At 47.5% G+C, this 16,394-nt stretch overlaps 2 protein-coding genes across 2 annotated transcripts; both read right to left on the bottom strand.

Annotated features, from left to right (window-relative positions):
• Positions 1 to 3,126: 3,126 nt before the first annotated feature.
• Positions 3,127 to 7,739, bottom strand: LOC128719449 (cleavage and polyadenylation specificity factor subunit 1). Its single transcript, XM_053813073.1, has 5 exons — positions 7,571 to 7,739; positions 6,956 to 7,496; positions 6,639 to 6,889; positions 6,386 to 6,567; positions 3,127 to 6,321 (listed from the first exon to the last, which is right to left on the bottom strand). The coding sequence occupies exons 1-5, from the start codon at positions 7,737 to 7,739 to the stop codon at positions 3,127 to 3,129; spliced, it is 4,338 nt and encodes a 1,445-aa protein (XP_053669048.1).
• Positions 7,740 to 14,418: 6,679 nt separating this feature from the next.
• On the bottom strand, positions 14,419 to 16,107 carry LOC128708498 (protein wings apart-like). The gene has a single exon (XM_053803477.1). It carries the CDS (start codon positions 16,105 to 16,107, stop codon positions 14,476 to 14,478), a length of 1,632 nt encoding a protein of 543 aa, XP_053659452.1. The 3' UTR covers positions 14,419 to 14,475.
• Between the last annotated feature and the right edge of the window lie 287 nt (positions 16,108 to 16,394).

The raw sequence follows: 16,394 nt of genomic DNA, 5'->3' as shown, positions 1-16,394 counted from the left end.
CCTTTCACTTATCTTCGTGTGTTCTACACTCTCTGCACACATCTCACTTTTCGAAACGGAAGCCGCTGTGCACCATAGCTCGCCAAAAAGCTATGATGCGGGGCGTTTAGACATTAAGGACAATAAACGAAAACGGTTCATCTCACCTGAACCCGAATGTCGCATGTGACAAAGCTAGGCTATCGTTGCAATATTTGAAATAGTGTTAAGTGCCAAAACAAACAAAAACAAAGGGTTGCACAGTGCCGATTGTTACTTTGTTGTTAGCGAGTTAAGAGCAGAGCGTTTGGAGCCATCGAGTTGTTGGGTGACGCAACCTGACCAAGAGTCGTCGATGAGAAACATAGAGCTCACTTTCTCATCGTAGACTTTTCAACGGTTACTTAGATATCGTCACGAAACGGTAAAGGATCGTCATGGCAACGAACCGCCAGAAGGGTTTCGTCTAGCAAACGTTGAATCTTCACTTAAGTGTGGTAATGCATGTTAAGTTAAGGGATTTTTCGACACGTTCAAGACACGTGCCTACTGTTAGGAGGGATACCAATTTCCCATTAGATAGTAATGCTAGCGATTAGACATCTGATTAAACTTACACCTAAAAATGTACTACCTTTTTTTTTTTTGGCAGTAAGCCTTCGTTTTGTCTCACATAATTTTACCATACTGGGTGTTTGGGTAGCTCCAACGTGGAGCATAATTTGGTAGGTTGTAAGTTTTTGCAATACAGCAATGAAAATCTACAAATAACTACATGTGATTTAAGTGCCTTTTCTTGATGTAATAACACACACGCAACGCACGAAAAAAACACACACACTTAATGTGTATAACCACAATATTTTTTTATCATCGATCGATCGATTAGATTAGAAGGGAAAGCTAATACCACAGCTTTTAGATACCACAATGCAACGCACACATCAGATCTTATACTGTAACTTTTGGGTCAGAATGTCGTTTGTGAGGGCAGAAAGCACTGTAATATGTAATAATGAATTTATTTGTACAATAAACTAGAACTAAACAAACCAATGTACGTCTTTGTTCTCCTGACACTGCTCAGGTTGTTGTCCGAAGTAACGATCGTACCAAGGTAGCAGAACTCCTCTACCACCTCGAGATAGTCGCCGTCAACTGATCGAATCGGGTTCACGATCAGAGCTTCCGGCAAGCAGGTACTTTGTCTTCGTCGCATTGATCCTCAATCCAATCCTGTCAGTCTCCCGTTTCAGTCGGGTGTACGCCTCGCACACCGCCGCAGATGTCCGTTCCATGAAGTCGATGACATCCGCAAAGTCCAAGAATTGGAGCGATTGGGTGAAAATCGTGCCACAGATGTTGAAGACGGCGCTTCACATGACAGCTTCCAGAGCGATGTTAAACAGCAAACAGAAGAGTCCGAACCCTTGAATCCCCAGAACAAAGTGGCAGATCAAGACCCTTAACGCCTTAAGCGAAATGACAAGACGGATAAGCTCCTTGAAGATCATAAATCTTGAATGATTCATAATTCTTGGAGGTTCTATGAACCTTTAAAATCGAGATTCAGATTCATTCATATCGTTCTAAGATGCACACAACACCAGGTTTTGACGACTCAATTACAACCACCGGCAATGTTGATCGGTTTCTGTTGCCCAGAACACAGACTGACCATGACTGATTGCCAAAATTCTGTGATGTTTGGTAGAACTGGTTTCTTGGAGAATTTTCAATAACCTGTGCCTGTGTCAATGAATTGGTCTATTTGGCAAAAATCCTCCAGAAATTTTTTCGTTAACTCCACGAAGGCCGTTCTGACCTTTCCAACAAGTCTTGGGTTGGGTTTTCCTGGATGGTTCTGAAGTTGTCATTGATTTTCTCACTACATTGACATCGGAAGCAACTTTTTGCTTATCGTTATTTTTTGCCCTATCGTAAAACCTTATCAAAGAAATGCTAAACATGCGTGACATAGAAAAAAAAAACAAAAATAAACTTAAAGCAAGCTCTAAAGAAAAGGTTCTGATCGCACTTCTTGTTTGATTGATAACGCATCTCGGAAAAATTGATCGAAAGTTCCAGATATCGGAACCATTTAAGATATTTAAAGATAGAGCTTTACACGATAGCTCGTGCGTAAGTGCGTTTGCAACGTGATCAATGATAAGATAACGCAGAAAAAGTACAACATGATGAAATTGAGCTGCACGGTGAACAAGCAGTTCCATTCGTACATCTTCGTTTCTATGAATCGTTTGATAGTAACTTGTAAACTAGCTTCATATCACTAATTGTTACCTATACCTAGTGAAAACCTATGTGGGTAAAAAGGTTTACCGTTGAGAACTAGGGTTGGGAAAATCATTAGTGTTGATAGAACTTGAGCAGACTGGTTCGTTCATTGTGAGGAACTGAACGAAACTTTCGTTCTTTTGTCTATCATAAAATGTGTGTTTCACATTATATTGTTCGCTCATCCTACCGTTCCAGGTTGCTCACCAAATGTTCCTACATTCGATAGACAGTTCGGTCTATCTTTCGTTCGCACAATTTGCCGTTTCATTCCCCTCCACACACGTTACAATCCGTTCATTCTGCGTAGCGGGAAGTTCAATCTGCGTAACAAGTCTTTGCACCTGCGTTAGAAGTCATTCAATCTGCGTTACGGGCAGCTCATTCTGTGTTTCAAGCCGTTCTAAAGTGCGTCATTCAACCAGCTTTACCTTTACATTTCAAGCATAATTCAGCCGACGTGTTTGTATAGCTAGTCCAGGTGGGGGACTTTTCGCGAGTAACATAATTTGACGAATGAAGTTCATTCGTTCACTTAAAAGAACTGGATCGAACAGAACAGGTTTTGTTCGTTCGACCCAACTCTACTGAGCGCTTGAGTATGGCTTCTTGTTTGTCCTTTTTTACCCGTGTGAGACATGACGTTTTTCGACTGACTGGTTTATCCTTACCAGGCCACCAGGTTTACACCATTTCTCAACATCTCTTTCACCGTAAGAACCTGAAAATAAAACACTCGCTCTTAATAATTCTAGTGTAATGTACGTTCTAGAGCTTTGTTTTACAATATATTGGTTTATAGTTTACTCTGTTTGTCACTCCACTAACCTAATGAATGTTTACTCCGCCCTACAGTGCGTGCGTTACGTGCTCGATCTCCATCAGATCGGAACAGATCTCCTCGATGCGTGTACCGATCTTTTTCGCTACCTCGAGCTTTTCGTTCGCCGGCAGCTCCAGGAAGCTCCACACCAGATCCCCGTCAACCACGCACCGGCTCGGATTGATCGGCAGCTTGCGCGTTTGCTTGATCGTACGGTACGCCTTTGGGTTTAAGCCGCCCATGTGGGGACTGTGCGTCAGCAGAACGTTCTGCAACATGAACAACCGTCGGTACGTTTTCTCTGGCAGCGGTAACACAAACCCAATGCCACCGTCGAGCGTTGCAAAGAAGGTCGTGTGCTTGTTGTCGTAGTTGAGCGTCCGCTTCATCACGTCGGACTCGTGGAAATCGCACTGCACCCGGAACATGGCGTTCACCTGCTGGCCAAGATGGTAGTCACTTTTGCGCAGCAACCGCTGCCCGCCGAATGATTCGCGCGATTCGGGCTGATACATGTACGTGATCAAGTTGCTCTGGTCGTCCGACACCAGGAACCCAAGATTGGAGTTGTCTACCACGTACTCTACCTGGTACACATTCAGCGGGTGGTAATCGCGCGAAACGACCGATAGCGTTCGGTACTCTTCCTGGAACCGCAACAAGCTGATCGATTTGTACACGTCCGCGACCAGGATGAGGGACTTTATCGACACCATCTGGTGTACGAAGATGTTCGTGTCGATGAACGCTACGCCAACGAGATCGTCGTCCTTCATCTGCCACAGGTACACCTTCTGGCCAACGGCACCCACCAGAAATCCGCACACGTGCGAGATGGCCGACACCGGACCCTTTTGATCCTTGATGATCACCTCCTTAAATTTGTGCTTCGTCAGCGGTTTGCCAGGTTCCGGTACGACCTCGATGATGTCGTACAGCAGTAACCGGCCGCGCGACGTTATGTCCTCGCTGTAGTTAAAGTTCGTACCGACCGCAATGTACTCCTTCAGCCCCGATCGGGCACCTTCGTACGTAAGGCTGACATTCTTCAGCGCTATCACGTGCTCCCACTCCTCCAGATTTATCGACGTCTCGGGGACCACCTCCCAGGCAGCCGGTGTAACGAGCACCACCGAAAACCGATGCCCCATCGGGTAGAGGAATCGTTCACCCTTGTTCTCCTCCGTCAGCTCCTTGTCCTCACCGTTAAACCGGTAGTACTTGTTGCAGATCTCTTCCGCATCCATCACCACGCAGTACACCTTATTCTCCCGATGGTACACGATCTGTTTCGGTGAGCTGCGCAGCGGAATCTTACGCACCGGCCACACAGAATCGTACGACAGGTAGGTGGGAAAGATGGAAATCTTCAGCTCGTACTGCTCATCGAAATACAGGAACCCGTTTGGGCAGTTTACGTTGTTGAACGGGGCAAACGCTTTCATAACGGTGCGCGCGTACAACCGGTGCGAACGCAGCTCACCGTGCGCGGTCAGGAACAGGAAGTAAGGTTTCTCACCACATACCGCCACCCCCGCATACCCGGACACGTTGGCAAAGTAGCGAATCATCGAAATGTTCTCGTACAGTACCTTCGTGGCAAGCTCGTTGGACTTTGCCGCATCGCTGGTCGCATCATCTCCCGCATCACCCGCCACAGTTGGCTCGAGGTTGGCGAACCGTGCGGGAACGGTTTTAAACATTGGGCACGTAACACTGGTCGACAGGCGCTTGAAGCGCAATTTCAAATGTCCCTTCGAGTAGCGAAACACGCGATAAATCAACAGATCGTGCTCGAGACGGATGAACAGCAATGGACGGGAACCGTAATTGCCCAACGCCACCATAAGAATCTCCTTCGGCAGCAGTGACGCCGACACACCGAACGTCGTCCCGAACGCGCTGGTGGCGTCCTCCTGCATGGCACCCTTTCCCATCGGCAGCGGCACAAACTCCATCGAATCGGACAGCACCTTATTGCCGTTCCCGACGTTGGTGATCAAGTACACCAGCTTCAGATCGGGCATTGAGTAGATTTCCAGCGTTCCATTTTCCCGGGCGGCAAACAACCAGTAGGTCGGTTTTACCTGCTGCATGTACTTCATCCAGAAGTCCGCATTACCTCCACTTTTGCCCGCGATCGCCATATCGGCCATGGACGTCATCTTGAACGAGCGTCCCGATTCACCGTACAGCAGATCCTCCTCATCCTCGATCTTCATGTGCGGTTCCGGTTTCATCGATCCGAACCCGCTCGAGTATGCGGACGCACCGCCACCCTTGCTGAGATCATACACGTCCTCGATCTTCTTCGTGAACAGCCCGGATACGTCCCGGTACGCACTGATCGCTACCACCGCCGGCGTTGGGCTGATAGTGTTTTTGTTCACCGCCAATCGGGGCGTTCCTTTGCCTTCGCGTAACGCAAGCGTTATGACTCGACCCTCCGACGATCGTACACACACGTACGGGTCCACGATCGAGACCGATGCAAGCGGACAACCGAGATCGATCGGAATGTTTTGCAGCAGGCGCGTTCCCTGCAGCAATCGGATCGATTTCGTCGTCACCTGCACAATGAACCGGTTCGAACCGATATTTCCCACATGGATGGTTGGTACGCTAGTGGCAAAGCCCGTGTTTTCTATCTCATTAATCTCCTCGCCCGTTTGCAGCACCATCGTACCGCTTTCCTGCGACAGTATCATAAATGCGTGCGTTGAAGGTCCGTCTTCTGGTTTCCGCGCAATCGCTTCATCAAACACCGTCCAAACATCGAGACAACCGGACAGTCCGAAGCTTGTGATCACCTGAGGTTTGATGGAACTTTGCAGCACACAAAGCGCTCCATTTTTCCCATGTCCGCTCGATGTAACCACCTCGATATCGAGCTTGTTCGATGCAATCTGCACTTCGGGTGGGTTTTCCACGTCCTCCTCCGGGATGCGTTCACCCACCGCCATATGGGCGATCGGTCCAATATTAAGCACATTGTCGCACACCTCGAATATGTAGCTCGTTAGCTGGACGGACGTTTTGTACCCGCTGCCATACACCTCCAGCTCTTCCTCCTCCATCCGTGGGCGTTTCGGTTCCTTCTCGACCGCCCCACTGTCGTCGATCGTAATTACCAAGCTTTCGTCCTTCTCTTTGAACCTTAGCAGAAGCGAATTACCCAACCGGGACCCGAGAAACAGATACTCATCCTCACAAACGCAGATCTGCAAACAGAATGTCCGTAACATTATGCATTCCAATGTGTCTTTTGCACAAGGCCGTACTTACACAACTCGTTAGTACACTGGCGGCCGCTTTGTTGAAGTGGAAATTCCGCACACTACGCATCGAATCGGCACATAGCGTCAGCACGTATAGTTCACCACCTTTGAGCGAAAGAACGAGCTTCTCGGGTTCAATAAAACACACCTGCGCCGCATCCAGACTCATCCGCACACCGTCTTGTGGTTCTGTTTGAATGTGAAATAAGGTTCCACTATGAATTTGTTGCTTTTTCACGTGGTACTTACACAATGCTTACTCAGCGGAAAACTAGTGCTGTGATCCGCACTGCTGTTCAAACTAACACCGTACGGTGGTACACTCTGGTTGAGGTAGATCAGTGAGTTGACGCACATTATCAAGCACCCACCGATCGGTTTATTGATCGGTATCGCCTGTATACAATCGAACGGCAGACTGTTAACCGTCCAAATAACCGGATGTACACGCTGTTGAATGTTTAGCGACAGTGCTACCATTGTGCAGGTATCCGAGCGGACAGCGATTCGACTGTGGAAAGCGAGAAGATGTTTGAATTGTGTGCATTTAAGGCAGTAAAGCTCTCGGGAAACTCACCCTGGGAACGTTCGAACGGGCTCGTATAAAATCAGCAACGTAGGCTCGTAATATCCGTGCAGAAACTGAATATCGATTACGTTATCAATCTTCTCGTCTAAATCCTTCAACTCGATAATGTACGACGCCAGGATGGGTGTTTTCGCCACCAGCTGTACCGGCGCTTTCTTTATCGGTTTCACATCCTGCAGCTCGATTTCGTCCAGTGAACTATCCTTACGAAACGGCAGCACCACAAGCTTCCGCCCGTAAACCAACATCACCGCACACCGATTGTCCGGGTCGACACGCACCATCGGTATGTGATAGTGACCGGTCCAACCGCCCCGAATGTCTTCATCCTCGAAGTAATGCAACGAAAGCGTCTTGAGATCGAAGTTGTCCGGATCGAACTGTACCACCGAGAGTTTGGCGTCGGGGAAACTGATCAACAGTGCATCGCGCAACGAACCGGCTAAGGACACTGATTGCATGCTCTTGATATTACCGTACAGCCGGTACGAAGCCATACATTCGAGCTTCATGTTTGGTGGTCGTGTAGCTAAAAACAAACGATAATATTCCGGATTCAAGTCAACAGGGGCTACATGTGTTATGCCGAATGCTTATGCTTACCCGTGTACTTGTCCCTCGTTGCCGGATCGGCATCCGGGATGACACGGTACACCTTGAGCACGTTGGCACCACCGGTAACGAGCGATTTTTCATTATGGTTGAAGAAATGGCACGTTAACGAGAACTCCACTGCCGTCGCTTCGTGCGGTTGCTTGCACAGCGAAAACATGCTGAAACTTTGCACAATTCTCACCAAGCACCAAGTTGCTACAGCACTCTCTGCCTGTTTATATCATTCCCCCAAATCTTACACACGCTGATAGACAATCGGAATGCTAGGAAAGCAAATAACTCACGTTATTGTGATAACTTGTTCGTGGATACAGCAAATATGTTTTCTAATTTTACGAAAAAACAACAAAAGCCGGCGTGTGTTTTTGGCAGGCGTGTATGTAGCGTGCTGTCAGTTTATCCCTCTGGGAACGTCGGTTTAGCTGCAGTTGCTTTTATAGCATCAGCACTCGCACCACAATCATCGCGTGGATGACAAATTTGAAATGGACGTTGCAAAGTTCATCGAATCTAATTTTTTAAATGATTGTATTTCTATTTTCTTTCATTTTAATCTACTTACAGACTACTTAACCTACTCAAAGTAATACAATTAAGTTTCAACTTAACAGTTACAAGTACAGTTATGTTACGTAAAGAAAGTAGCTCAAATGTAACAGACAAAACTGAATGATAGCTTGATTTCTCTTAACACTCATTACCAGAAATTGCATAATTTGGCTTCAGAATAACAATTATTTAAAGACGAAACTAACTGTGTAAAACCTTGCATCAAATATTATTTAGAGAACCTTCAAAACTTAGTCATCCATTGTGATATTATCGTTTGATATCGATTTGATAAGTAAAACATAACAAAAAAAAAGAAAGAGTGCAGTGTTCGATTAGTGGCAAATTCGGTATGCCATTTTGCAAATATATTAAAACATTCTTTCGTACCTCCTTAATTGGCATGGTGTACAAATACCGGTAATAGTAATAGTGTTGTGTTGTGTGTTGCATTTGTTGCGTATCTGTCTATACGTGTAATAGTGATTAATATGTACATAATATGTCTATTTATAATCGTCATCTTCCGCACCATCTAATCGTAAAATAATAGGATAAAGGGGGGGGGAGGAGAGGATAGTATAATATGTGTCGAGATATACCTTTTTTATAAAAAGAAAAACAATAGCAATAACGGTTTGTTGCTTTACAATAATAATTCTTCCACTTTCGCTCTCCATTTCATCTTAGCACCTCTGCTTGCCACCTTTCTGCTTCGTCGGCTGATATATATCGTGATGATCGAAATGAGAAAACCGGGACCGCCTTATTTAAACACTACTGGCTAGAATGTGTTTGCATATTTTTCTGATCAAGTATCTGTTTACTTAATGTTTTTTTTTTATTTTGCTTGTTTTACCTTTTTTTCTTTTCAATGTATATTTTCTTAGCCTACGCTCCCGCGTGTTGTGTGTTTAAAGTCCTTATATTTATTATATAATTCGTATCGCTTTATGTGTTAAAGTTAACTTACGCACTTTAGAGCCCAGTTTCGAATTGTGTTTGCCGTATTTCTCTAGGAGTACCGATTGCGTCTTCCCTCCGTGCTTCCATTGCTCACGCGAATCAATTTTAAATTGTTTCCTCTAACGAATGTGCGCGCGCCTTGTTAGTTTATGTGCTTCGAGTGGTCTTTATGTAACCTTGCTTTTGTTCCGTTTTTACACGCTAAATCAGTAACAAACACAGTAAAATAGATAAATACAACTCCTAGAACAGAGTCAGCACAAATAAACTCACCAAATAAAAAAGAAAAACAAAACGGATTATCCGCCATAAGGACCGCCCTTATTGCTTCCTCATCATTTATCCCTACACTAGTACGCTTAATAGTGATAACAAAACATAAAACGCCAAACTAGATCAAATTCTCTTGCTTTGAAATCTTGACTTTCCCCCTCCGCATGCAGATAAAATTCAACAGCTTCACTTCAACCAGCAGCACACCTTCATCTTTCCTTTATGATTTGCGCACCCATTATGGTCGTTATTGCATTTGCTTTCCTGTCTTTTACGCAAAAGCGACGCGGAGTTGTTGGGGATGCTTGGTGTTCGGTGCCTTGTCCTATCACCGCGCCCTTCCCCCACAGAAAAAGGCCCCCGTTTCCCTCCTCCAGCCCGCTCCCCTGCGCCTTTCTTCGAATGCCAGACGATTACACAGGTTAATTATGAGGAGTAGAGCGATAGAAGCAGCAGCAGCAGTTCGTTTTATGATGAGTTGCATAAACCAAAAATAGAGACATAAGGCAAAAACACACACAGAGAAGAGGCGGACGGCCACTACTTCTTGGGCTTGTTAGGTTAAGTGGCATGTTGCTGCTGCACACCATGATACAACAAAACGCGGAACACATTACAAACAGCCCGGGCGTGTGATTGGCCGGTTCGGGTGAGAAATGTTACCCCGCGCGTTGGCATGTGTTGCGCAATATCGATAGCAGTACACCGTGGGCACCGTATAGCCCCAAAACCGAACTCCGCACTAATCCCTGGCCCGGATGATTTGGATCCTTCTGTTTGCCTTCGGTCCCGCAACACAACAAACCGATCGATTGATCGCGTGTCTGCGATTGTATAAAAGTGGTTACACCCGAATCGAACGGTTACGGAATCATATCCCTTGCGCGTCGTACACAGAAATGGGGGGGGGGGGGGGGGCACACGAGCAAAGCAAGGGTGGGAAAAATCCACATCTATCCCTTCCTCGTTAAATGTGCATCCAAAAACGAAAAAAAAAAACAGCAAGTGTCTTATGATTTAAAGGGGGCGGGTGGGTGGTGGCGCTGATCAAGACACTATCCACCCCAACCCCTCCCGCAAAGTGGGGGTGGTGGTGGATGATGGAATTAAGGGTTTTCTGATGGACCAGCGCATTTATGTAAACTTTCACTTTTCTGTCCCCACCCCACACACGCATCGCGCACATAATTCCTCCTGTGGCACCGAAAGAAGATGGCGAAATGCGCGAAAAATCGTACCACAATTCAACCGAAAATGACACACGCGATCGTCCACGGGGTGGCCACCAAAGAGGGTTGGTAAAATCATCATCTGTCCGCCTGGTATCCGATGGGATGGGAGCGCGATCGGCCGCCGCAAAGTTCATTGACACACAACGGTTCGGTACGATCGGTGTTCGGCAGTGCTGTGGTTGTGGAAGGTTATACGATCACCTTCGAATAATTGCTTTCAATTTTTGCTTCGCGCTGCTGTTGGGTGCGAGCATCGGAACAAAAGTAACACATTTTCCTTGCCCAATTTGCATTGATTTTGGAAGCGGCTGATTTGAAAATTTGACAGCTCTGTAAGTTTATAGCACAAAATTATAGCAAATTGGAAAACATTATCGACAAAGCTTCCTAATTCGATTCAATAAATATGTTTTGCTATTTGTTGATGTTTTTGCGATTAAAAATACTATTCGCCTGAAATGCAGAACGCATTACGAACATATAAGTGAAGTTGACTTTATCACGTTCAAGTAAAAGCGATGGTACCCTCGGGCCCCACTTAATTTATTCAACAAATCAGACGAATTTTTGAAAGCATGTATTAAAATAAATTAAAAACAAATGTTTCATACGGTAAAGGAAGCTAGTTTCGAACAATTTTTCACCTTTTTGCTTAGATTTTGTGCTATAAACTAACTCAGCTATTAAATTTCCAAAAAAAAACCGCCTGGACTGCCTGTAAAGGCATTTTTAAAGTCAAAATTGATTTCGTTGCACAAGTTTGTAAAACATAGTCGAAATGTCTACTTAGTAAAGCATCATAAAACATTAGAACAAATACATTAGAATAAACAGTAATTCATCTCAAAGGAGAGTAACAATCTTCAAACAAAAGATGTTAAAAAAAACAGCTAACGTTAAACAAAAAATAGTTTACACTCCCTGCCATCACTGATTGCAGTTATCAGTGCAAACTTTCATAAACAATTCTTTTTTAACCCACAACACATTTACAATCACTTTTCCTTTCCTCTCTACCACCAACGGCTCCGCCAAATCACCCCCGCTTAACATAAACCACAATAAAATAACATCGCGCCTAAAAACCGACCGTTCCATTCGAATGATTTTGCCTCGCGAAAGCTAATCTCCCGCGCGCTCGCACATACAACATCGAAACACATCGATCTAATCTTTTTTGTATGCGCGCCCGAAGAAATACCCATCTTCAAACCAAAAAAGCCCACCCCGTCATATTAGTTTTCTCACAGCCAAACGGAAACAACTTTCAAAAACCTTCGACGCTTTGTGGTTCTTCATGCCGTACCGGATCCCCCTCCCCCCTTTCCGTGTCATTCCGGTCTGTTTCTTGTGGGGGGGCGGTGTGTGCAAATCGAATCGATCATCGGTAAAACGGCATGATGCACGGTGAACACGAATGATGGCAAAGGAAGCCACAACCACAACCAAAGCAATGCTGCCACTACTTCGACGATCCATCTACATATTGACATTCCGCGATCGATGATGATCGTGCGGATGGCGATGGGGAGGGTAGTGAAGGTGATTTGGATGAATGTTGGACCCAATAAACCAACTTTCATCTCCGACTGTGCATATGGGCAGACAAAACACAGCACAATGCAGCTCTATCACATCTTGCTAATTTCTACAGCCGCAAAGATGCCGTTCGCTGCTCATCAACGGTGGCCGCAAACCGGACCATCATCGGCCATCTTAAAGCGCATTGTCCATTTGTTTCGTCGCATAACGCAACAACCTTTTACAAATTCATCACACCCTTTCCCTGCATGCACAATTAGAGACAAGAGAACGGTGATCGTGATGGTTCTCTCTGTCTCTCTCGCTTTGTGTATGAAGAAGTGAAAACTGCAACTATTGCAACGACGCGGACCCAAACTTTGAACCACGGACGGACCCTCGAATAGACGACCTCGCGGGAATCTTAGATTTTAAAAGTGCAGCGTGGTTTTTCCCTTCTCTTTGCGTGCTCGGTTTGGTGGTGCATGTGTTAGTGCAACTGAACAGCACCTTAAAAAGCAGCTCACGGATTATTTGCCACTTCTGCTGCACAACACACTCCTCGGGATGGACTCCGCGTCATGCTGCTACCGGAGGGTTTGGTGGGGGGGAACGGAACGATGCCTTGGATTGATAATGGGCAACGATCTCGCTCCCACACGGGAAGCGTCGGAAAGTGGCACCCTTCTTTACGACACCCCCCCGCCAGTGGCGGATTATGCTTCATGCGGAGGTTATTATTGCCTATTTGCTCTCGCTCTACCGTTCGTGGCGCTATGCTGCACACAAAACCCTACACCGAAACATGGATCGAACCGTTTCTTTTCTGTGTTTGTCCTATTCCGTCTATTCCTTTCTCTTCTAGCGATATTTAACCATTTCTTCCCGACCGATGATGCCCTCTCGCACACACAGACGGTACGGTGTGTGGTGCTATTGTTTCATTCCTTCCAACGGACATACCCGCTCCGTTCGCGTCACTTTTAGTAGCGGTTGTTTTTATTTTTTGTGTTGTGTTGTTCCCGTTTTGCTGCCTCTTCTTCTCTGGTGGTAAAAGGAAATAACCCTTACACCCTTCTATCTGCCCAATCACCTGGAGTTCCCCTCCACGATCGAGATCCGACCATACAGGGTTGGTTGGAGGGCTGCGTGAGGCACACGACCTGCTTCTGTGCCACCCAACGGGCTTGGCTGCCGTTCGATTCGCTAACGATCGCGATGTTTCGAATGCAAAGTACCGTTTCGCAACACACACCGGGGTGGTGGTGTTTGAACCGATCACCGTACTATCGGCTACTATCATCGGTTTTCCCCTCCTCCCCAGTGTGTACCAGGGCGCGTGTGTGTGTGTGTGTGTGCAAAAGGGTCAAAAGAAGAAACGCGGATAAGCTCCAAGCTCCAGCTTCTCCAGGCTCCGGTCAGTGGCTTTTCCCAGGCCGGAACCATAAGGAAGCATCATGGGGGGAAAGATAAACGACGACGGGTAGAAAACATTAATTTTCGCTACACCATTCTTGGGTGTCTATCATACCGTCATCGCCTGGTCGTTCTGTATGCGTTATGACATTTGGAGGCTTATATGGTGTTAAACCGACTGACAGTGGTGCTATACTTAGATTGTTTTCCTAATCAAAGTTTCAATCAGCTGCTTAATCTCTCTTAGTTTTGCACGTTGCTTGCACGAATATTCTTCAAGAAATTATCCGGATATGGTCGATTAGCATAACAGTAGATGGGGAAGTCGAGAGCAGAACCGAACAAATTCTTCAGCATTCTTCTTCACTGCGAGGTTAACCGCTCGGTACGACTAGGATATCCAGTTTGTTGGGCCTTCCGGTGGTTACCCCACCGGTTTGAGCGTGCTGAGCTGAGCCCCAATTTGCTACAGGAGCGAGGTGGAGGTTCCAATGCTCCGGGTTCAATCAATTTGCATTCTTCTTAAGCTATCGCTTTTCTAACTTCAGGTATGATAGACCCCAATACGCTGTTGAAGATATATGAAGAACGGCAGGGGGATCAGTTGTTACTACTATTGTTATGAATTAAGAGGCACTACCCGCGCGCACACATTCCAAATATTAATCCCTTTCCCGCCTGCTAGTCCAGCTCCGCATGTCCACGGAGGATTGCGCGCTATTCGAATTCGACTACCCCACTCCTGTACTACTACTTCTCCTTTCGCCCAGTCATATATATCGCACTAGATCTACTATCACGTCCTTTTAGTCGGTGTTTTTTTTCCTTTTTTGTGTGTTTTGGCCCTGCCCACATAAACGTAACTACCAGCGCCTACTAGTACTCGAAGTAATTCCATCCACCGGCACCGTAATCGAGGGCCCGCAGCAACATTAGTTATACGGTCATCGTCAGATAGCCGCGCTGTCCGTGATGTTGCAGCTGGCTGGTCAACAGCGAACCGCCCGCATCGGGCCGGCTGTCCTTCTGGGCCTGGGCCGCACAGAAGTCGGGCGTCGACACGGACCGGGACAGATTGCCGAAGCTGAAGATCGAAACCAGCGACGTTATCCGGTCGATACTTTCCACCGACGGCGTAGGCGGCGCATCCGTGTCGGAATGTTCCGGCTGCTCGGCCGTGTGCGGCTGCTGCTCCGGTGACTTTGCTCCGGAAGCCGGAAGGCTTGTGGTGGTGAGATTTTCCGCTTCAAGCTGCTGATTCACACACTCGGACAAGGTTTCCGCATCGCCCGCACAGATGGTTTCGTGCGGCGACGAATAGAACTGTGGTGGGCTGGTATTACCGTGGCTGCTACTGCTGCATATGGCCGGCGTTAGGGGGCGTTGGGAATCACACGTCTTCATGCGCTTGGCGGAGAGCAGCGCTATCGGCAGGATGCGATCATCATCCTCCACTGGGTCACTGTTGCCCGTTTCGCTATTCGCCATAGCAAGCGACGCCTTAGACTCGTCGGTCGTAGACGATCGACGACGTTTCGCTGGCGTAGCAGTGGAATTGCTGTCCAAAGGTTGTTGCTGCTGATGGTCACCCTCCGTACGATGCCTTCGGCGTCTGCGTTCGGGCCGGCCCACCGTTCGCCGATCGTCCAGATCGAAGTACCGCATAGCACCCTTCGATCGGACGGCCGATTCAAACTGCTTCACCAGTTCGGGCGTTTGCTCCTCCACCACTGCCGGCTTCCGCTGATGGCAGGACAGATCCTGACAGGTGTTTTCTTCCTCCTCATCTTCCTCGTCTTCGGGCTCTTCCTCGTCTTCTTCGTCGTCGAATGGTGAGGACACTACGGACGGTAGGAATGGAAAGGATCCGCCGGTGCTAACGTTCTCCTTATTGTCCTCCGCGGCACCTATCCACGGTGCTAGTGCTGGCAGTAGGAACAGATGGGACACATCGTGTGGTGGCGATGTTTGCTTCTCTTCATCATCCCCTCCCGGACCCGTTTCTTCCTCTTCGTCTTCCTCTTCCGTGCCGGACGAACCATCACCGTTGCGGCACATGTTGAGCGGCTCGAGCGGTAGACCACCGATCGTAGTAGGCAGAATGGTACTGTCACAGTCATACGATAAGCTCTCCCCAATGGTAGCACAGGACGAAGGAGACGTTTCATCTTCTTCAACCGGATCGACCAGTTCGTCCTCTTGAGCGGTGCCTATCGTGTGCAGATGGGGCTTCTCATCCACCTCACCGCACTTGCTGTTGCTGCACTCATCATCACAACTGTCATTTGATGAGCTGTCAGCAGACGAACCGTCACAGTGACCCGCCAGCAGATAGGCGGCATTCTGCTGCTCCTGCATCAGCTGATGATGGTGCTGCTGCTGTTGCTGCTGCTGCTGCAAATAGTGTCCGTGCACGATGTGGTACGCTTCCTCCATGAAGATGTAACGTGCCTTCTGGAGGACGGTCGCCACCAGCAGGTTCTTGTGGAGCGATACCCCACCACGGCACACCCGCGATTGGGCTATCTTCGCCAGCGATATCCCGATCAGCCGCTGGGCTTCGGCCATCGTTTCGAATTTGGACGCCGTCTTTGTTGCCGCTGCTATCGGGCCACTGTCGCCGTCGTCCGGTACCGGTCCGCAGACGGACGGTGGCTGACGATGGTGATGCTGCTGCTCGCTGTGTCTCGCTGCCCGAGACACAATCGACACCGGGGCTTGCTTGGTTCGTATTTTGATGGCTTTTCCACACCACACGCGACGGAAAGTAAGATGGCCGCACGCGCGCTTATTTGATTGATTACGCAGTCGACGGGCACGGCTGCACAACACATGCACATATAGATTCTTGCTGC

The sequence above is a fragment of the Anopheles marshallii genome, chromosome 2, assembly GCF_943734725.1.
Source record: "Anopheles marshallii chromosome 2, idAnoMarsDA_429_01, whole genome shotgun sequence".
NCBI classification, from domain to species: Eukaryota; Metazoa; Arthropoda; class Insecta; order Diptera; family Culicidae; genus Anopheles; species Anopheles marshallii.
The sequence above is the reverse complement of the archived record's forward strand: the minus strand, read 5'-3'. Positions and strand labels throughout refer to the sequence as shown.